Source organism: Semicossyphus pulcher, unplaced genomic scaffold (genome assembly GCF_022749685.1).
Source record: "Semicossyphus pulcher isolate SPU_LCO1_2020_fin unplaced genomic scaffold, fSemPul1.0.p SCAF_15, whole genome shotgun sequence".
NCBI classification, from domain to species: domain Eukaryota; kingdom Metazoa; phylum Chordata; class Actinopteri; order Labriformes; family Labridae; genus Semicossyphus; species Semicossyphus pulcher.
Window position 1 is genome coordinate 22,039,973 of NW_027211659.1, and position 23,440 is coordinate 22,063,412.

A 23,440-nucleotide genomic window follows, 5' to 3' on the forward strand; every position below is an offset into this window, starting at 1 on the left:
TCCAACATGTAAAAGATGTCAGGTCCATATGAATATTTGAAAAATGCCTGCCTAAAAATAATCTTCTCAGATAAGAACCATCAAGATCCAGACATATAATTAGAGTCCTCCTATCTGGCTGAAGATGTTACTAACAGGGATATCAGCTTCTGCAGTGTCTGTCTTTATACTTCTTGTCCTTTTTGTTCAACATGCACTGCTTTACATTTTCACATAATGAGTATCAATAAGTCAATAAGACATCAATACGTTTAGATTGTTGAGGCAGAGCAGGATAATTAAACAATCGAGCTTCCCATGCGAGAACAGGAAGGATGAGCAGTAATAAGATGGTTTTACACAAACATCAGTGCGTTAGAACAAGCCGGCCAACCTTACTTTGAACATAATGACCTGCTAGTCCCAAGCCAGCTCATTTAGTGGTTTCCCTAAGTAAATTAGATTTTGAGTCTAAAATTAGGAACATGGAATGGTTTTTATTAGTTTTGCAGCTTCACATGATTGATGTAAAAATGTATTGCATTGCATGCTCTGTACTAGGAGTGGAACTAGAGTCTCTAGTGGAAGTGTCTGAGAGGAGGATGCTGAGGAAAGTCCTCAGTATCACGGACAACACCGCTAACCCCCTGCACTTCACACTGGAGTCCTACCAGAGCACCTTTAGCGGTAGGCTGAGACCACCGAGGAGCACCACAGAGCGCCACAGGAAGTGTTTTCTACCTGTGGCCTTAAGACTGTATGACTCCTACCCGCTCAGCAGCAGGAAACATGGAGCATGAAGGGACTTTTTATCACCATGCAACTTCTGATATCATGTGCAATAACACTTTCAATATCAGGTTATATGATGTTTATTTGTCTCCCGTGGGAGAAATTTGTCTCGGACAGAGGGGTCTGCTGCAGACAGGACATTCCACCCACAACAACATTCCACTACACACATACAATAGTCAGAAATAACAATGAACAATACATAAGAAATAAAATACTCAGCAGAGTCACATAAAGTGCAATTCGTAAAGTGCAATTCATAAAGTGAAATTTGTAAAGTGCAATTCATAAAGTGCAATTCATCTCTGTGCAAATTCAGCGTCACATAGCCCCTGATCATTTCCGTCCATCCTGAACAATCTGCCCATTGATGAGCTTGACAGAGAGTGGGATGAACGCATGCTTATATCTGTTGTGCTTACATAGAGGGACTCTATACCTCCTTCCTGAGTTATATAAAACACATTCAGAGTGCAGTACGTGAGATGTGTCAGATAAGATGTTACCAGCAAGTCTAAGGATTGATTGTTCAAACAGGTCTTGGGGAGTTACAGGTGCTGTCATACCCATGATTTTCCCTGCAGTTTTAATCAGATTTAATATCTGAGCCTTTGATTTAACCGTTAGGTTGCCGAACCAGCTGATAATGCCATACCGTAAGACAGATTAAATGGTTGCTCTGTAGAAAATCAACATAATATTCCTACTGACACCAAACACTCTGAGCCGACGAGAAAATGCAAGCGCTGGTGGATTCGGGCACAGACACTTGCCACTTGCGTGTGCCAGCTTAAGTCGCTATCAATATGGACCCCCAGATATTTGTAAGAATTACCCTGCTCAATGTTACGTCCGTGTATGGCCACTGAGCTGTGATCCCCAACTGACTTTGGATCCATCAGCATCTCCACTGTTTAACCAGTATTAATCTGGAGTTGGTGAGCGTCACACCAGCTCACAAACCTGTCCACTCCAGATCTGTGGCTGTTTAAGTTGGTATTGGTTTTTAACAAACTAAGTATAACAGTGTTGTATGAAAATTTCACTACATGCTGGTCTGGCTGGGAGCTGACACAGTCATTGGTGTACAATGTGAATAAAAACGGCGAACTGACGCAGCCCCGAGGGGCACCAGTGCTGCTCAGTACAGTATCCGAGAGAGCAGAATTAAGTTTAACCTGCTGTGGCCTGTTTGACAGGAAAGAATAGTACCACTGGATTAGGAAGGGGTTCACGTTCAGCTGAGTCAGTTTTTGAAGGAGGATGTGTGGCTGGATACAGTTGAAAGCAGAGCTAAAATCGATAAAAACTAATTTGGCATATGCAGAGGGACTCTCGAGATGTTTTAAAACTAGGTGCATTATAGTTAAAATGGCATCACTCGTACTGCGATTCCTTTTGTACGCAAACTGATGTTGGTCTAGGTGTGGTTCCACCTCTACACGAAGCTCTTGTGCAATAATACTTTTCTACATTTCTCTTTTGAGCCCATACATTTTATATTTTTACTTATATTTGAATTGTTGTTTGCATTTTGTAGTGCTTGTATTTTACTGTATTTTTTGGAGCTATCTGGCACTGTAATTTCCTTCAGGATTAATACAGTTTTATCATATATAATAATATAATATATAACTGTGAATAATTTATGGCACCAATTACTAAATTATACTTCTTGCTGGCTACAACACGTAGGATGCATCTTTCATTGTCCCACATGACTACCCGGAAGGTGCTCACATACCTGTGCGACCCAGACACAGCTTGTTTGTGTGACTCTTTTTCCTGTCTGCTGCTGTGCACCCTTAAAGCTCCTATGAGGATTTTTTTAGCTGGTTATGAAACGGACTGAAATGAACACTGATGCCTCTATATGAGCTACAAAAGCAAACAAGACCATCAGCGACAAGATTGATTATTTCTTTATAGTTATTTTAATGCCTGTAACCGCTGCCGGGGGGTAGGTGTCAGACGAATTGATTAATTTCATGCTGTCAAATCAGCATTTTGACTATATTTTCCATGGCCAAGATTCACAGTAAGTGATACGCTTAAATGTTAAAAGAATGAAAGAGGAGTCTTTTTGTAGAAAAAAACAGGTCTTAAACATGTACAGGACAAGATCAGTAAGAAATAAGAGGTATCACTTTGTCCACAGGGGTCGCCAAAATCAACGCAAACTGAAAGTTCCTTATAGGAGCTTTAACTATATTTTAGCTCTTGGTATAATTTATTTGTCGTTTGCATGTTGCTATGTTTTTATGTACAAGCTGCTCCAAACCGATTGCCCCTTGTACGATTAATAAAGTAGTTTGAGTTCATGGAAGAACTCTTAAAAAGAGAGAAGGCAGGTGTCTGTAAGCTGCCTCCTAAGGCGATGAAAGGTTTCTTTGTGTAACCAAGAAACGAGAGGCAAAAACAGAGAATTAGAGGGGACTGTAGAGAGGAAGCCAAAACATCCACGGAGGAAGGAGAGCATGAACAGATTAGGAAGAACACATAGTAAGGAGACAATTGTCTCGTCTTACTGTGTCAGTTTTTAAATATTTAACTGTCTAGTTGTTTTTCTTCTGTACAAAAAAAAGGGTTTTGGACTAAATAAATAACAATGGACGAATTGGACAATGACCACGTTACCTTTGGTAAGGAGGCGGTCCCTGATTGAGACCCTGTGGGTGGAGTCTGAGGCTCCAGAGGCACGGCCCGTCTTTCCTCCATCATCCCTCTTCAGCTTACTGGCCAACGTAAGCATGGCTCCGCTGCTGTGGTCTGCCTCGGTCTGCCCCACGCTGCACTGGGCTGCACTGCACTGCTGCTTAAACACCTGACAATCACACAGACCATAAAGAATGAATTAATCAATCCCATCATATGTGACAATAAAAGGAAAAAATGTAAAACTTTACACAGCTGAACATGCAAACCGTTAAGCATGCAGGCAACTCGTGCTTGCAGTTGTAAAAGTAAAAGGATGTCTGTCTAGATGACTCAGCCCAGTGTGCCGGAACATTCTCCAGCCCCCCACCGATATGAAGATAATGGAAGGTTTGATAAATGGATGTAGGAAGAAAAACTATAAAGTAAGGTCTTTCAAGGAAATGACTGAAGCTCAGTTCTGTTTCAGAGGTAATAGATCTTTCAGATCAAGCTCGTAATACACAAATCGCAAATCAGGCTACATACACTAGGGATTTTGAGGCAATCTCAAGGTGATACACAAAATGAAAAGTGTTTAGTAAGTGACAAAAGGGAAAAGGTGAGGTCTGAGTCGACTCCTATCCTTCCTATTTTTCTTAAAGAAATAACTAATACTTTTACATCATTAAATTATGGCAGAGTAATTCAATGAGAGACATTGTTTAAGGGAAATCATTTGCAATTCGACTACCTATTATGGAAGGTCCATGAGGTTGCTGTAAGTGTTGAGTTATAGTTTTGTCAAATGGGATTACTTGTAATCAACAAAGGGATTTAACATGGTCGATGGAACTTTCCTTCACACAAAAGCCTAATTGCTTAAACAGATAAAAGCTATCTAAAGTTAAAGGAGTAAACTTTCAACCATCTTCTTTTAACATTCATTATCAACTCAAGCTTGTTTCAGAGAGATGAGGGTTAATGAGTTAATTAATCACAGCTGAAAGCTGACAAAAGCATACATTAGCTGTTGCGGTTATCTTAAGTGTTTATTCAGTAACGGGACTGTTGAATGCAACTGGGAACTCAGAAGTTCATAAGAAAGAGTTACAAAACATTACTCTCTTTTAATTATAATAAAGTGAGTGTATCAGACAGAAGAGAACCTATGGAGACAACATCAACAATCCTGAAAGGCAGCAGCATCTTCTAACTGCTGAATAATATCAAAACGACTCAGCAAGGTAACAGGAAGACAAAAGAGTACTTCAACATCTTCTTCCTGCCAAATTTCTTACAAATGATGCTGCAGGAAGTGCTTATCTATGGCATGACACTGTTAAACTCAGGGATAAAAGCATGCACTCTTCATAAACAGCTCGAGGGGGTTTCTGCCTTAGCTGTAGTGTTCTCAGTTCTGAGATTCTGAGAATTTGTACATTGTGTCCTTTTAATTGTTGACAGGTTTAGATTCATTGTACAGGCATTTGAATAATTAAATGACAACAACTGTAAAGGATTTAAGTATTTAAATCCATAAAATACAACTTGCAATTAAGTGTGAAGCATAGAAAGAAATGTATTCTATTTTATACATAAATTAAATTGTAACATTGTAACAACTGTAACATAAACAACACATAAAGAGTACAGGATGTCAGGAAACAAAAATCATTCAATAACAAAGCAACCTTAAAATGTATCTATAATCACCTTGCCTCGTGCAGTAGCATCTGTACAGCGTAACAACCAACTTGGCAAACTGCTTGCATCACTCATTTAATGTTATACAGTTCAGTCTGGCTGATCCCACTGATCCCCTCTGCTATTCTCACAATTTTCTTTCCCCCCTGGTTCTCTGTTAAACCATAGTATTACACTTTGACTGTTGTACAATTTCACATAGGATGCAGAGGTCTTAAGCCTTGCTCAGGGAGCAGCTCACTTGCATCTCTGCAATCTGTGTATCCACTCTGAACACTGGGAGAGCTCATTCAGGGAGCAGCAGTAGCAGAGACTGTAAGTATCAGGTATCAGTAAGCCCTTTAAATGTGTGTCACTGAGTCTGACTCAACACCCACCAGCCCTAGCTGTCAGTCACCGCACACTGGCTTCACTGACACAGACTACCTGGATGTTGGTCAAATAGTAGTAGGAATAAGAACAGGGTCATAAAGCATAAGCAATCAACACAATCGTCAGAGAAAATACATACATGAAATATCTGTTTTTCTTCAGTTGTTGATACATCAACTCAGAATTCCCTGCCACATCCTTTCTCAGTATAGCAAGCTTATTAACCACCACCATATAAATCACTGTTTGCATATAGGGTGAGTTCACCTGTTCAGTAAAAGGGTAAAGCACGTATTTTGTTTTGAAATGTCCCCGTTACCTTTTTCCCCTTACAGTAAAACTTAATGAGTCAAGTTAACTGAGTATGGTACTTAAACACAAGCAGGAGCATTTCATACAGACAAGAACAATTATGATACTGAAAGCAAGTTACATGACTAAGTATTAATGCCAATGTACATAGATTTATAAGATGGTTACTTTCTCATTATTATAGTGTACTTTGAGCTCGGTAATTAAACGTAATAACAAACCGCTATCACTGCTAATCACAGCTAGCTCGACACAATGTCCAAGCCTAAATTCCTCTCAACTCAGGCTTATTTCTCCCACATGTGACATATAGCACGAAGAAATGTTTGTTTCAGCGAAGACGAACGTTTAAGTTTTTTTAAAAAAGTATCCATGCTAGCCAGTGTTAGCTTGTGTGTGATCTGGACGTTGTTTTTTACCTGCTGTCTCAGAGCTAGCGCTCCGTGCTACACCATAATCAGTTGCCCTCCTCTTGTTCAAGCCGCAGACTGCAACTCCAGCTGGAGATTATCTGAGGCAGGTCCGACTGTAAATAACCTCCAAAATGATTATTTTGGGTCTCAGAGTGGATATAAACTGATTGGAGAATCAGCTGTCAGAACTTCGTTCCGGTGTCATGGGCAACGGAAGCGCAGTGAATGCCGCTGGTTATTGTTGTCCGTGTCGACACTGCGGCAGATAAATAGTTCCACAGAAGATAAATTCCAGTCACTTCTCGTCAACTACCGGTACTTATGTTTTAACGGTTCTTGTAGGTTCGTGAAAATTCATATACACTCAAAAATCCCACTGGTAGTGAATTTCTATGTTTTACTGTTGTACAAATATCATGCATTAATTGCATTATTCATATTAATTATTTCCAATAATTTCAATAACAAATAGGCCGAAAAAAGTATATATTTTCTTTAATATGCAATAAAATAAAATTAATAATAAAATAAAACCAAAGTTCAAAACAAGCTCTCTACAACAAAAGAGATGACAAAAAATAAATCCAGAATATGCTGTTTTTATCGCTGCCCTATTCTTTGTGAGTTTATATTGGAAGTGTATTGTAAAATTTACTATTGTTACTTATTAATTTATTCATGTATGTTGCTTCGTAATTAGGCCCAAATTAACAAAATAAACATCTTCTATGATTCACAATAGAACTACAGATCTGTTTATAGGATACTGCAGATACTGAGCGTGATGAGAAGGTTGGCATCTTTCATCATCGCCTTTGCCTTCAGTGTAAAAATGTGCGTGTGAATGTGTGAGTGTTAGCATGTTGGTAAAGCACTTTGAAAGGTCCAAAGACAAGAAAGGCCCTATATAGCTTATTTCATCAGGTATCTTATATTATGATTGCTATCTTCTGATTAGTCATTTTCCTCAAAATGTTCTTATTGGCATTCCTATTATTAGTATCTATTGCCATCATAGCTGTTACTGTTTGCATTTATATTGGTGTACGTCTCCCTGTATGTCTTTATGCTTCTTTGTGTTTATCCATCTCTCTTATTTCTCGTTCTCTCTATCCTACTTTCTCTGCCTATCCGGTCGCACCAGATGGCTGTTCACCAACGACCCTGGTTCGGTTTCTGCCTGTTAAAAGAAAGTTTTTCCTTTCCACGTTTGCCAAGTGCTTGCTCACGGTGGACTAAGATGGGTCTCTGTGAGTTATATTACTAAGAGAACCGTCTGTATCAGCTCTATATGTACGTGTCATGATACAACTTTTGGTTGATTTATATAGATCTATAGACAAAAATTTAGTGATTGTTTCATATGAGCAATACATTTAAAATGTCTCTATTCACAAGAAATAATTAAAAAAAACCTCTCTTATAATACTTAGGAAGAAGCATCCACATGATCTGCACACATATACCACATTTGCAAAGTAGAAAACTAAGAATGACTGTTTGACGGGACAGCTCATTCCCTTCTTGGAGCTAACTTCTTTCCACCTAAAGTATTTGGACAAAACTGTGAATCACTCAGCCAGTTGTTAAGGACCCATGGGGAGTCGGGGGGTCGTCAGTCTTAACGAGAACATGTTCTTGACTGACCTGCCTGGTCAGATGAATGTTTAAAAAAATATCAGTGTATTAATCTTGGAGCGGTTGATTGTACTGTATTTTATCTGTATCTGTTTAGACAGGTGTTGGCCATCAGGCTCTCTGCTGTGGATTTGCCCCCAAGACAATGACGTGTTCACTAACTCCTCCTCGCATTGGTGCGCTGAACACAGGGCTTTTGTTTTTCAATCAATGTCAACTGAGGACAACACATACATCTGTATTTATTGATAGGAGATGTATTACTATGTTTTTAGAGTTGTAACAAAATAGAGGAGAAAATTAAAAATTCTAGAAAGAAAGGACACTTCTCTGAAAATTCTATACTGAAGACATGTAAGATATAAAAGTTTCTAGCCTCTCCTTAAATGACACATAAAATAGAAAATCCACTCCTGAAGATGAAGCCTTTCACTTTGATATAAAATACTTCTGTCACTTCTGAGTCTTGGAGCTTCAAGGGGATAATACAAGTTTGTCATGATTTTCTATCCAAAGGGGGGCAATTAAACGACAGAGGATGCACCTAGGGACTATTAGACTTCTGTTTATCTTTTTGGACAGTGTTCGACAAATTAAATGTTAAATTAGCTTCTGTCAGCTTTGATGTCTGCAGCCCATCAGTGAATATTCACCTTGAGTCAAATATATCTGCTGTCTGGAAGCCTGATAAAAAACAAAATTAGCATTTGTCTCCTGCTGCTGTGCCTGTTGTGTACAATTCAGGGTTTTTAAGTAGTCTAGAGGGAAATTAACTCACTTTCTCACTTTCATCTTCACCTCCCGTTTATGACTCAGTTTCAGTCACTCCCTTCATCTCGCTGTTTGCACAGGTCATGTAAATATTTTTTTCTCTCATCAGTGACTCAAAGAAACAGAAGCTTGTATTGTTTACCTCCCTCACAATTCAAATACTAGTCTTTTGATTCAACATAAAATTGCCAAACAAATGTCACAGATCATGTGCTGCATAACTACCATTTAGTGCCATGTGCTTTAGATGGTCTAAATAGGGCCCTTGATATTCATTTTAAACAACGCAACACTTTTTAATTTAATTTAATTTGAAAATAAATATAGACATCTTTAAATCAATTTTATGTGTTTTGTGTTTGAAATAACAGATTACCTTTATCACCCACAGCCTAAGTGTAATTATCCAGGAAGTTATCTCAAAAGCATAATGTCAACTCAACTAAAAATCTACGGCCATGCTAGCAACTCTGTGACATGGTTCTTAGGCACAAGAGTGCATTGAGTTAATTGCTAACATCAGCATGCTAAAGTTCACGATGGCAATGCTACCATGCTGTTTTGCAGGAATAATGTTGACATATTCACTCACTTGGTTTAGGATGTAATCATGCCAACAGATGCTAATTAGCCTCGAAACAAAACACAGTTAAGGCCAATGGAAATGTCGTTAGCTTTGCAGATAACATAGCCTACTAACACACTTAGTCGATTCATCAGAAGCCAGGGAGCTTGTTAAACTACACTTCCTCAATCTAGGACGCCCGCCTCCGATGTCATGTCTCGTTCAGAATCGTCAGGTTTGAAATGTAGACTGCAGACCTGAACATTTTTTAGACGATCCATCCTTATATTCTTGTCGTATTTCCGATCTGTACCGCTCTGAGCCATTGCCTGCAGGCGAATTGCTCCTTTAAAGCCCATTTGTGGCCATTGCTTATCCCTTGTTGAAAACCTTTATATTCATTTTTAACAGCCAAATACTTTTTTAATTTCTTCAGCAAATTTAAAAAAGTTAGAGGAAATCTTTTAATCCAGTTTTATCAATGTGTTAATTTTATTGCTAATAGCCTCATTGTTATTATCCAGGAAGTTAACTTAAGTGTATAATGTCAACAAGACTGAAGTCTAAAGCCATTCTAGCAGCTCTGTGACATTGTACTAAGGCACATGAGTGCATTAAGTTAATTGCTAACATCATGATCATAGTTCATGATGGCAATGCTAACATGCTGTTGAGCTGGAATAATGTTGACATATTCACTCTCTTGGTTTAGCTTGTTACCATGCTAACAGATGCTAAGTACCCTCAAAATAAAACACCTGCCTGAGACAGCAGGTAAAAAACAACGGTTAGACCCTGTGGCAGTGCTCAGTTTAAACTCAGGAGATCAGCAAAGTCAGTGGGATTCATCCTCTGGGCTCCATGATTCCTTGCACGCATTTTTCATGGCAATTCATTCAGTAGTTGAGATGCAAGTCTTGACCAGAGGATTTGTTATCTGAGCTCAACCAAGTTTAAGTTATCATTGTCATACCACCAGTTACTTACTGCATTAAACTGACATCCGGCTGTCAATTCACATCAGATTGTGACTGCGGCTGCAGCAGCAGTGACAGGAGCCCCAGTGGCTCTCATCTTAGTCATGTAAAAACAAATTGTTACACCAGGGGCTTTGCTCTCCCTGCCGGACCACATAAGTCAAATGTGAACACGGAGTCTACTCAGTTTAGACCAAAAACCTTCACTGCAACAACATGACTAATGCACATGTCATAATAATACAAACCCTGTCTTACTGTCTACTACACGTTTGCTTTGGTTCTACTGCACTGTCTCTATAACCGAGGGCTTTTTAGAAAAAGACTAGAGCTATATCTACTTCATTCGAAATAAATAAATGAATACTTACAGACAGTAAAAGTGCAAGCAGAACTCGTTATGACCCTGAAAGATGCGTGAAAAACAGTCTATTTTATAAGTAGGTTATGCAAAAACCGTAGTGATTAAAATTGTAATTAAACTGTTAAGTTTACTGCAGGAGCTGATTCCAAACTCCCACTGTGCAACCTTGAGCATCCATTTTTGCACGAGTCATAATAATGACAAGTATATCATCACCTCTTGTTCAATCAATACAAACAAGTGAAAGCATTTAATTTGTAATTGCTATTCTTAAAACTGAAAAGGATTATTTGCTTTCGAATTGGAAAAAAAAGGTGGTAAATGCATAATAGGCTTATGTCATATTATTATTTTAAATACTGTATAATTCTTTCATTTTTTTCTTTTGAAAATGTCAACATTAGTCAAGTAAGGCTTTCAGTTCTGGCTCAGAGCCATGAGTGGAGCACTTTCAAAGGGGAGATGGAAACATCTGTACGGCAGACACACCAGACGTGCTCACTGTTTGGCAGAACAGCTCGCTTTGTTTGAAGTCAGTCCAACTCACTCTGCAGTGTGAACGCGACAAGACTGTACTGATAGTGTGAGTTACTATCAGAGCCCGGCGTCATTGATATAAAAAGGTAGACTCCATCTTCGTCTTTCACCGGGAAAAATGTCTTATCTCTCTCTCCCTCTTTCTCTCACACACACACAGACACACAGACTTTACACAAAAGGGATCTTCAGCAGTAACTTCTGTTTGATCAGTGAAAACGTCCTTGATTTGAATATGGAAAGAGAGATGCAATGACTTTGCAAATGAGTTTTACCTTCTATTTGTGTATTCAAACATTGGTGCTGAAAAGGACTTGTAATGAATCTACCTTTGAGGCAGACGTAGGATTACTTTTGACTCCTTATGACTGCCTTTCTAACATTGCACATAAATAAAAATAAATAGACACTGATACTCTGAATTACAGAAGGGAGCATCCTGTCATAAAAAGACCCTTTTTCCTAATACACAAGAATAAAAAGAAACCACTTGAAGCTTCATGTGAAGAGGTAATGTTTTCCATCTGTAATCTTCCAGGCAATAGCACAATGTTTGTAAGAGATATGGATGGAACTCGGACAGCTGCAACAACAGAGAGAAAGGAAAGACTGGATTTGCCAGATGGTGAGATGTGTATTCAAATTAAAACTTAGAACTTGGCGGCATATCGCCTCATTTTCCACTTGTAATGAATCACTGTTGAGTTTTAAGATTTTCCCCAAAGAATGCTCTAAGTTGACATGTAACAGAGGGTTGTATTATGATTAGAATTATAATGAGGGCTATTACCATGTCTTAGTCCATCACTTTTCAATAAAATGGAAATATTTATAATATTTTTGGAACATTCACGGGAGCCCCATACGACAGGCATAAAACATGCTTCTTGCAAGTTAGCATAACTTTTGCTCTTTTATCCCCTTACATGGTAGGCCAAACAAACCACAAAACCATACAGTAACAAACATTGTGGTAGCTATAACCACAAATTGAACCCTTAGGGGTACTTGATACCTTAAGGCCATAGTTCTCAAATGGTGGGTCAGGACCCAAAAATGGGTCGCAGAGCTGTTGGGGCAAAAGTTGGGGCAAAAAGTCGATGCTGCACTTTTATTTAGGGTTTCCTATGATGTGCATGCAGTAGTAGTGTAGTTTATTCACACACCATGAATCTACTGATTGGGTAATCCCAGCTACACTTACATTTACATTATTGAGACCTCATGAGCTGTACAGTAGTTGCATTTATGCAGCAATTTTACTTCTGTTAAAAAAAGGCTTCTAATTGAATGAATTGTCAAAGGAATATTTTTCCTCTTATGCACCGCCATATGCTGCTCATTTTGCTTGATTATTATACTGTTGTGTTTTGTGAAGTTGACATATTGTTTGGTTCTGCCTCAGGTCCAAACTGCACCATTTTTCATTAAATACATTCAGTGGTTGAAAATGTAAAACATTTGGGTTGCAGTTTGTAATGCGGTGGGTGGTGTCGGGTCCTGAAGCTAGACCAGCTGAGAACCGCTGCCTTAAGGTATCACCACAAATAAAGCAGTAACAAGTAGTATCAAAACAGCTCTAGTCAAACACCTGCATTCTATCCTTTTTGTACCCATATCTAGATAAATATACAGCCCATAACCTCAAGCTATCATGTTTTAAATGTGATGTGTGATTGGCCTCCTGTAGCAGCTACAACCCCACAGTCTGGGATGTGGTGAAGTGGAGAGTGGTGTATTTAAGGGAGGTCATCTGGATAATTTTCCAGTAACTGCAGTAGCAAAAACAAACAAACAAATGAAGCATTTAATTAGTATCAGTATCATTGTAAGGGTACAGGTATTTGTACTACACACTTACAGTAGGATTGTGTGGTATGACTATGATGGCCTTACAGCAGAGGGTCAAACACAGAAACAGAAATAGCTCAAGGCTGAGAGATAAAAACTGACACCTCGCTGGCCCCGTGTTACAGGTGCAGACGATACACACATTCCCAGTCAGAACACTTGCATTAGTCAGAGGCCTCAAGTCAGGCCAGAGGCTACCAATAGCACAAAGGACTACAGTCTAACCCCTCATCATTGCTAACTCTAAGAGGTGTTTAGAGCTAATGTCTTCAGCACGAAAGAAGTCAAGTTAAGGCATCAAGGACGATTCTGTTTATTAAAAAGTGTACACAGTAAAAAAGCAGAGCAGATGTAACATGAGCAAACTCATGTTGTCTGCACTGTCATATAAAGAGAAACAAGATTTCATGAAGAGGCCGTAAAGCCATCATGAACTTTCAACAATAATCTCTTTTCCGCCAATGTGTGACCAATACAATGTTACAATTATGTAATCGAGAAACAAACTAATCTGATGTATTTTGCCAGTGTCAGATTTAGAAATGAATCTGATAGGAAGCAAAGTCTGAGGGATCTGCTTTTAAATACAGAACACAGTAGGGCATAGTGTTTTGTACATTTTCTTCCAGCAAACTGATAGTGGTGTAAAAGTAGTGGTCTCCCGCAATAGAGCTAAAGGCCCCTGACCCTCCTGACCTCTGGTGTAAATGTAGCTTGTGAAGAGCCTGTCATGTGTGCAATAATGACATGAAACATGGAAATCAAAAGGAGAGCCAAGAAGGAAACAAAATTCAGGGCTCACTATAAAGAGGTTCTGACGAGACTTTCAATCCTGAAAAGAAAATCTGAGGGTGCCTTGGACACTATGAGGTAAGGGATGGATTCATATAGGCCTCTGCATATGACTCAACAAGCTTGGTTGAAGGAGAGGTCTGCAATGAGGTTGCAAGGCTGCATTACACTTATAAAAGCAACAGACAAGGTTTTCTTTTCACATTTTCAGGCATGACCTATAGCATCAACCAGATGTAGCAATCAGTGTTGTGTTTGCTTCAGCCACTTTCCGCATAAGACAGCTTTAATCCACAGCGATACTGGTTTTTACAAATTTCTGAAAGTAAGTGTACATTTTCATGAATCATCTACACTCTGCACATTTTATATAATATAATTTTGGATTATACATGATTTATGTCAGTCGATATGGTGGCACGGAGTCCCATGCAACATACCAGTCATATTAAGAAAGTGTCATCATTCACTTTGCATCAAATGCTTCCCTCTAGTGGTATTTTGGAAAACAAAGCTCCCTTGATACGACTATATATATTCAGGGGGTAATTCATTTCCTTGACTGGCTTATTTGAATTACCAGTGACGCATAACAGATCATTTACAACAGAGCTGCTGTAAGCTTCACACAAAGGTTTTCTGTGTGGTCTACCAAAACACATGAAAATGCATCTGCATGGTGTTAGCAACTTTAACAGAGAGGCAGGGGAATACAGTAAATATCATATGATCATACTAAATTTGTAACAGATAATCATCTGTACAACTTCACAACACCAACCAGTATTTGGTGTGACCTTAAAGCAGTAGTCTGATATTTCCAGAAAGCTTTCATGCCAAGAGTTGGATCAGAAGATTAAAGTGTCACTCTAATGATTGTGTGGCTAATAAGTAGCTGAAGCCAGCAGTTGGTTAGCTTATCTGTGTTTAAAGACAAGAGACACCTAGGCTATAAAGGTACCTGCAACAGTTGAGCTTAATGATTAGCACATTTGTCTGTTTAATCTATACCAAAAAACTATTTTTAATCTAACAAAAAACAAAAACATTATTAAAAATGCAATTTCAACAGAAAAACTATAACTCCAAATTTGGACTGTTTACGCTTACTTAAATAACAAGCCTCAGGCTCCAGTAGCTTCATATTTATTGTAGAGCTAGTGTGGTATCAATCATCTTGTCTCTCAAGGGAAAGTGAATTACAGTTATTTCCAAAATATCAAAGTATAACTTGAAAAAAAAAGTAAAAAAAGTGGCATTTGTTGGCTAAACAGGGAGTGCAAGCTTAGACAGCAGTAAGGTTCGGTACACTAACTTGTCCTGTTATGCTACTTTCAAAGTGAAAACATTAACCCAGAAAAGTTAATCAAATACTTCAGGCTTCCTGTGGTTTGCAGGCCAGAAGGTAAAAGTACTTCACAGCCACCACCACCTCTGTGTCCTCAGAGGTCACCTGCATCACAGACATCAACCTGGGGAGAGGTAGACAGGAGGAAGAGTGTTTCATTTTCAGTCAAAGGATGCAGTTTATAAAGACATATTATAATCTTTAGATACTAGTAAAACATGTCCAACATTTTAGGGATACACAAAACATCCCTGAAAAATATGACATTTTGTTGGTTTTCTGCATGTCAAAAGTCACCAACGAAGATATTAGAATGCTGATCAGGTGAACTTGCATATTGTTCATAACACATAAAACAATAAATGGAAACAAATGCAAATCATCAAACTATATCTGCAGTGCTTATCATGAGTTTTATAAATCTTGTGTGTGTGATATGCATGCAGTATATGTGTAGAATGTATTGTATGTATGCTACTGTATATGAATGTAGGCTTTTACCTTTGACAGATGTCCTGGGAGAGTTTGGCGGCTTTCTGTGGGTCTTCCCTCAGCAGACGCTGAAAGCTGCTGAAAGACTCCACTAACCCAATGAAGCGGAAGAGAGGCATGGGCCTTTTCACCCACACACACTCCTGCCTGTAGTATATAAAAGGACACACATATAGTCAGTACACACACAGTCTGTATGTATCTACTATATATCAATCAATCAATCAATCAAATTGTATTTGTTTAGCGCCAAATCATAACCACAGTTATCTTGAGACAATTTACAAAAGAGCAGGTCTAGACCAACTCTTTGTTATGTTATTTAAAGAGAGGCCCAACATGAATCACCATGAGTAGCACTTAGCTATATTCGGCACACTGGCAAGTAAAAACTTCCTTTTAACGGGCAGAAACCTCGAGCAGAACCAGACTCATGTTGAACAGCTATGGGCTAGTCCAAGCCTGAGCCAGCCCTAACTATAAGCTTTATCAAAGAGGAAAGTTTTAAGTCTACTCTTAAAAGAAGAGAGGGTGTCTGCCCTATATACATATAATTACTTAAATACTAAATTACATTTACACAAAACTCTTTGGTATTACAATATGACTGGTGGCTGATTGCAGCAGAAATCTTGTTATCTGTGACCTGTGTATTTGAAGATTCAAAGAATGTTGACCAAACAAACACATGCTGTCACTCACCACTCCTTGTCTGGGTATGGGCTGGAGTTGTAGGCCTCTCTGTATAACTCAATGGACTTGCCACCCAGGTGGGGACTGTAGTAAGGTTTCAGGGCCTCATAAAACTGTTAAAAATCAAGAGACGGGAAGTCATAAAGGTGCTAATTTTAAAATGTTTTTAATTGCATGACATGAACCACATGTGTTGCTCTCTGATGTGTGTGCCTAAGCCTTAAAACAAATCTAATAGTTAGATTAGTGTAATCATACAATCCATCCAGAGTTAGAGTATATTTTTTATAAGTGTGTCCTTTGACACTGTCATGGTGCCTGACATTAAATTACATTTAACATTTCCACATTGTTTATTTGAAAAATATGGCAGGCTTTAATTGCGCTTGCAGACATTAAGTTAAGAAATAGTGTACCTAAAATGGTCCACTAGATGGTGCTGTTGTTTCATTTTGATTACGGGCCAATAATTGTTGTGGCCAGAAAACTCACTTAAGTGAGACATGGCGATGTGTCTGATGATGATGACATACAGTATGTCCCCTACACAAGCGGGAGTGGACAAAAAAAAAAAGATTCTCCCTTTGAGCTTTTGTATCAGGAAAATGTACTGTTGTGCAAAGCCAAGGAAGAGGCTAAGAAGAAATACACTATGTGAGCCTTTGTCAGAAATGCTTTTCTGGTTTTAAAGACTAACTGTTGTTATTTTTGTTCATTTTTTTATTTTTATAAAGACTTTATAAAGAAGTTTTACAACTTTTTTAAACAATAAAGCAATTTTTAGAATAAGACTTAGTAATGGTTGGTTAGTACCTCAACTGAACACATTTTGAAATGTCATATTAGGAAAATAAGATGTGTTAATAATAGTATAATTGATGACTGATTTCAATTTTGGATTTCAAGGTTCTTGTATTATTCCCTCAGGTTCACTCCCACTCATGACTTTTTGGGACCCTTCATATTATTATTACAGTGCCATCACATTAAGGCCATGCATCTAGTGCTTTCAGTAACACAACAACACTTTCCCTACTTTGACAAGTAAAAAAGTCTACTGTGAAAAAAGTGTCTTTAATATAGTTTTTTTTTTTTCAAATTAAAATCTGTGATAAAAATATTGTATTTTATGTATTTCAACTGATTTTATACTCTGGCAGACATCAAGGGTTTCACTGATTTTCACACCTTCGGTCTAATGACAAACGATAACATGGTTTAATCTAAAAACAGAATGAAGTCATAGATACCCTTGTAGTGAGTTCTTATTGTTCAGTTTTGTATTTCATTTATTCTTGTCACAATTTCACCATGTTTAGTTATATAATTAGTGTTTCATTGTTTAGACATCATTTCCTGTTTTATTACTATCAGGCTGTGTTCGAAATGCTGTACTACATACTACATACTACATACTACATACTGCATGCTATATACTGCATACTGCGTTCGGCGGTAGTATGTAGTATGGAGGAGCTTTTCAAATGAATTTTGCAGTATGCAACGCCAGGTTAACAATAACCGCTGCTTCTTTAGCTAAAGCGCTCCCTTCTGCTGGAAAGCTGCTGCTGTCGGTCATTTCAACTGCCGCTGTGATGTTCCGGCCCTTTGCATTGTGGGATACAGTAGGCGAGGTAGACTGGTCCGATGCATAATGGAGATTTTCTCCGAATCAGTATGACATCATGTGCACACTGCACATTTTGCTTTTGTTTGCATACTACATACTACATTTTGGCCATATCAGTACGTACTGCTGGTATAGCATGGCATTTGAACACAGCATCAGTCTTGAGTTTGGTTTTAGTGTTTCCTGTTTTATTTAGTAAGTTCTGGCCCCATGAGTCATGTCTTGTTGTACTTCCTGCCTTTTTGTCTTTTCCCTCTTTTCTGATTATGTGCCCAGCCCTCATTACATGCCACCTGAGTTAATTAGTTTCACCTGTCCCTGTTTACCCCAAGTTTAGTCTTTTTCTTCCCCTGTTAGATTGCTAGTTCGTTGTCGTCCTTCCTCCTCTGACTTATTCTTTGTGGCTCGCTCTGGGTTTGTTCTTCCTTTTTTGTTGGACTTTAGTTGGATTTTTTTCATGGACGATGTTGTTTAAAGTTTTAAACATGACAACGCTCCGTTTTTCATACACTCCTCACTTTATATTATTATACATTACTGTGTGCCAAATCTTACAGTATATGCAATCAGTTTTGATAAATGTGCTTGTGATTATATGGTCTCCTGCTTAACCCAAGCCTGAAACTACAATGTCCATACTATCAATGGGTCTCTGAAGCACCATGTGTTGAACATTATGCAGATAAGAAACAATATTGAATGTATAGTGTTAGTATACACACAGGTTATGTGTGTGTGTGTATACGTACTGATCATGTTCATGCCCATGTAACTATACAGAAATATTTGAACACAGCCAAATGTCCTGTTATCTATCTCTCTACATGTGGCTGCACATCCACCATAACTTCTCTCAGTTAAAATTCTTGTCAGCACCTCTTTGCAGACTTGGTTGAGTGTCTGTGAGCAGCAGTCCGAGTAGCTGAGCTCCATGTCAATGGTGTAGTTTAGTAAAGCCAGGCAGCCACGGGGCTTCAGCACTCTGTGGGCCTCCCTGAGGAAGCGCGGCCGGTCAAACCAGTGGAAGGCAGACATGGCTGTCATCAAGTCCACTGAGCTGTCAGCAAATGGCAGCTCCTCTGCCACGCACTGTCTAAACATGGGAAAACAGACGACAGACAAATCAATCTTCCTGCTGAGGAACAGTGGAGCAGAAATTTGAGCCATCCAGCTTTTTTCAACTCAAACATGAGCATACAAACATGCATGATGTAACAGCTGCTGACAGCATTAAGTTAAGGAAATTGTCTAAAAGTTCTTGAATTATTATCCTTTTTTTATTTTTTGTGTATATGTAGGTTAAGTGCCCCTCAAATTTAACAAGTCTTTACAGTATAGCCATGCTTATGCAATGTATGTGTGCTGCTTGGACATTTTGTGTGTAGTTCAATAGCAAGTATATAACAGAATTTCATGTACAACTAAATATGTGGTTTACAGGCTACGATGTTTCAGGGCATCGAAAAGGTTACATTTTTTAAAAGAGGTGGAGATTTGAACAGATGTTTATACAGAGGGAAGCTTTTAGGATTCATTCTTTACAAACTGAGAGCCCTAAAGGCCTAAATGAAGAACTGCTGCTTGGTTGCTTCTTGTAATTAGTATTTATGACTTATGGCATGCACCTTTATATTATATATGCCTATTAAGATTGTGCAGTGTGATGTAGTTATGTATATGTATATGTATTTGTACGTGTGTATGTATATATGTGTGTATGTATGTATATATATATTTATGTACGTATGGGTATATATTTGTATTTCTACATATGAATTTAAAATAAGATTAGCCAGACATTTGTCTGTTACTTTTCACTGCACTCGTTGAAGAAGCTTTATATTTTGCTGCATATTAAGTTCTCCTAAGTAATCACGTTCTCTCTAATATATATTTATTCTATATATTTTTTCTATTCTATTTCTCTATATTCTATATTATTCTACACATTTTTAAGATTTTACACTGTTTGGCAGGGACAAAGGAATATGGTATAGAATTGGTATAGAGCTGAAACGCGTTCATTATCCACATTAAACATCCATGATTCTGTGAGTGCCAGAGCTTTTGTTTTTCTGGATATTTTGTGTGACCAGATGGTTGTAGCTTTTTGGTTCACTGGTGAATTTGATCTGCGTAGGTGTAAATGCCCCTAGTGTTCTCTATTACATATATAAGGCACTTTAAAATAAAAACATGTAGTTAAATATTCGCTAATATAAAATAAAATACAATTTTTTTTTGCAAAAATTGGCTAAAACTCAGAATCATAAAATGTTTCATTGGATTTCATTGGATTTCATTTTCAAATTAACAATTTTACTCGACAATTCCATCTCTTTATTTATCCAATTTATTTATTGTCACAAACAGGCCTTATCACAATGCTGTCACATATCACCGTAATACATTTTTCATAATGCTGCTTTTTAAATTGACAGATCTTGTTCAACAATTGTGCCTTTCTATGACAGTGATGTTAACAAGTCACTGCCCCCTCACTGTTCACCAATCAGTCCCTACCCCTTTTAAGCTAGCAAGTTTAACAACTACTACCAAGGTTATTAGCACTGTTAGCTAGCCTCTGTTGGCAAAAGCAACAAAAAAAGACTCCCTCTTTTTGTTCCTACAGAATAGTTTCTATTTCTCTCAGTAACATCTTAAAAATCAAAATGATCCTGCAGTTACCCTGAATGAACTCACTAATGTGAGCTGCTACCGCAAACAGTCTCTTCACAATAAAAGTTCTTAACCCGGCCTGGCTAATTGGCTAGCTAGGTAGGTAGAATAAGAAGTCTTGTTAAGCAATAAGTAAATAAAATGAGATGTTAGGCTTTGAGACTGTGCCCTGTGTATATTTGCAGCTGCCGTGAGATGTTTATTCTAAATTACTTTGATATTTATGGTGACCTCCCTAACAGGAGCGAATTTGCTACATCCGTTAGCTAGTGTGTTTTCTTAAGAGGCAGGGCACAGGCTGGATGAAAGGTGCGAAGACAGGCATTACAATTACACTATGACATGAGAAATGAATTGGAATTGGAATAAATGCTATTATGAATAGCAGTACACATATTATTTACATATTTATGATTCTACATAAAATTTCAATGTCATGACCCTTTCAAGAATTTCAACAAAAAGGCCAAGAAGTCCAACTCTGGGGACAGGAACCTGTGAATACTACAACACACAGGTTTAACTAAGCATCTGAGAAACTATTAAAATCCTAAACACAAACCAAAGTCCTATCGAACTTAAAGTTGATATTACCCGCACATTATTGATAGCTGCAGATTATGGCTTAAAAACTACACATCGGCATCGACAGATGATATATCCCACCGATAAAACAATGCTTTTATCATACTCAATGATTCCCTAAATGAAGAAAAGAAAATGTTACATGCAAATAAATATGGCATTTTGTACATAACCTAACCAAACATACGTTTTTGTACTTTTCTTATATTGCCCAGTGAATGTGTACATTTTAAAAAGCACTGTGTTATGTTATTTCTGCATCTGCCAGAGGGCCACTACAATAAGAGTAGGCATGATATCAATTCAAAGGGGAGACCTGATGTTCTCTGCAATTATGTGGGGAAAAACCTGAGCCTAATATATCGGTATCAAATTGGCATATGGGATATCAGCAAAAAATCCAATATTGTGCATCTCTACTTTATTATCTATATTTTCCATTATGTAAATGTACAGATGTATCTCATAAAAAGTTATTTTATGACTTAGTATTGAACATTTTGGGGTCCAATATGGGGGACCAGCATCTGACAGCATTTTTATCCTTCAAAAAGACAGACTCCAGTTTGCATTAACTGTAGAAGTAGACTAGATTTATTTCTGGTGGTCTGAGTGTTGAACTGAACTGAACTGAGATTTTCTTTTGCATACCTTCACGGTTTACTGGTTGGAAATCACTAATCACAAATGAAAGTGTTGCAGCAGTAAAATTACTAAAAACAAATGCTAAAGCATTATAATAGCAATGCTTAAACAAAATACATGCAATTTTTTATGGGAATATTTTTTTAATCTGGTATTATTTTGAAATACATATAATTGGTGTTCTTTCATTCACTGAATGCATTCTTATCCAACCCTGTGGGGCACACAAACATTTTACAGGTATTTCTCTGTCCTGTGTTAACAGTTCATTTGCTCCATTGTATGGGGCTTATACCGCATGACCAACTTTCACTGGGCAAGGGTCACTCTGTCCCTGCTTTGGCCAAGGGTCAACTAAGTAGTTTACTGGGTTTGGGTCAAACAAATTCTGTAATGTTAACTGCATTTCTTACATTTCTTTTAGAGTTGCTTGATTTCACATTCTTAAGCCAGAGAAACACATGGACATTACGTTAAAGCACCGGATTGCATTCATGTCTTATTCATGACTTATTGTATCGTTTGATTGTTTACAGACTTTTAAAAAAGCTTCTTTGTTGGCTTACCTATATGTAACATTTGGCTCTTTAGAATGTTGCTGAGCCACTTCCACCTGGGCAGGACTAATATCTGTCCCCACCACAGAGGCAAAGTGTTTGGCCAGCAGCACTGTGCCCTGTCCTGAGCCACAACCCACATCCACAGCCAGCTCATAGGGACCCCCATTCTGAGGAAATATTTGACAAATTACATTACTTTAAAGTTATTTTTCATGCTTTGTTTTAACTAATTACACACAAGCCAGTATCAGTTTTTCATGTGTACTTACCTGTTTTTTTAGGAAATCAAGCACTTGTTGTATTAGGTGATCTGATGGAGAGATCCTGTATTTCCAGTAGGAAGACGCTTGCTCTTTGCCTTCAAACAGACGGTAAGCCATGGCTAGCCGATTGTTTTCTGAGTAGCTGATCTAGCATACACGAGGTTACTGGATAAAAGGAGCTTCCTTCCACATTGATTCAACTGCCTGCTTTCAGCAATAACATACACGCCCACACAAAACGGGGGTGCCTGGGAAATGGGAGGTTCCACTACTTTCACTGGCACGTGGCATGTTTGACAAAGAGGTCCTTTAAAGGGACAGACACTTTTATTATATAATACAGAATACATTTTAACCTTCTTTTCTAATAGGTAACACAATGCTATGTTTTGATAGTTATCCTTGAATTTATGTAACTAAAAAACAAAGGTTCAGCTCAAAAGTAAAATGTGGGGTCAGTTAATAGGTCAGGTCATGTGATAGTATGTGTATTTGTCAGAACCAATAGACACACCCTGGAGATGATCTGGGTACAAATGGTATGTGTACAAGCAGAGGGGGGAAGTAACAAAGTAAAAAAAAAAGAGATTCCAGGTATATACTGTAGCGTTAAGGGGTAGCAAGATTAATAACTAATTAATAGCAAAAGGATTTAGGTTTACCTTAAATTCAGTGTTGGACGCCACCCAATTTTGACAAAACAGGGAAAACTTATAATTAGTTATTAAAGACTTTAGGCTCATGATCTCAGGGTTGCTACGAGGTTCTTGGACATGGTGTACAGTGACTTTACCATTTCATACACACACAAATCACATGGATCAAGGTCTTTATAAATGAG

At 38.0% G+C, this 23,440-nt stretch overlaps 2 protein-coding genes across 2 annotated transcripts in view; both read right to left on the reverse strand.

The window, feature by feature from the left end:
- Nucleotides 1-6,409, reverse strand: part of ube2f (ubiquitin-conjugating enzyme E2F (putative)) — a 50,636-nt gene extending 44,227 nt beyond the window's left edge. The window contains exons 1-2 of the mRNA XM_069663818.1: nt 6,216-6,409; nt 3,409-3,595 (exon numbers count right to left, since the gene is read on the reverse strand). Coding sequence (XP_069519919.1) covers nt 3,409-3,523 — 115 coding nt within the window. The 5' untranslated portion in view covers nt 3,524-3,595; nt 6,216-6,409. The remainder of the gene's footprint in view (nt 1-3,408; nt 3,596-6,215) is intronic.
- Nucleotides 6,410-14,954: 8,545 nt separating this feature from the next.
- LOC138592480 (putative methyltransferase DDB_G0268948) lies at nt 14,955-22,747 on the reverse strand. Its single transcript, XM_069663299.1, has 6 exons — nt 22,606-22,747; nt 22,343-22,503; nt 18,744-18,960; nt 16,247-16,350; nt 15,554-15,691; nt 14,955-15,176 (listed from the first exon to the last, which is right to left on the reverse strand). Exons 1-6 carry the CDS (start codon nt 22,714-22,716, stop codon nt 15,080-15,082), a joined length of 828 nt encoding a protein of 275 aa, XP_069519400.1. The 5' UTR covers nt 22,717-22,747; the 3' UTR covers nt 14,955-15,079.
- Nucleotides 22,748-23,440: the final 693 nt, after the last annotated feature.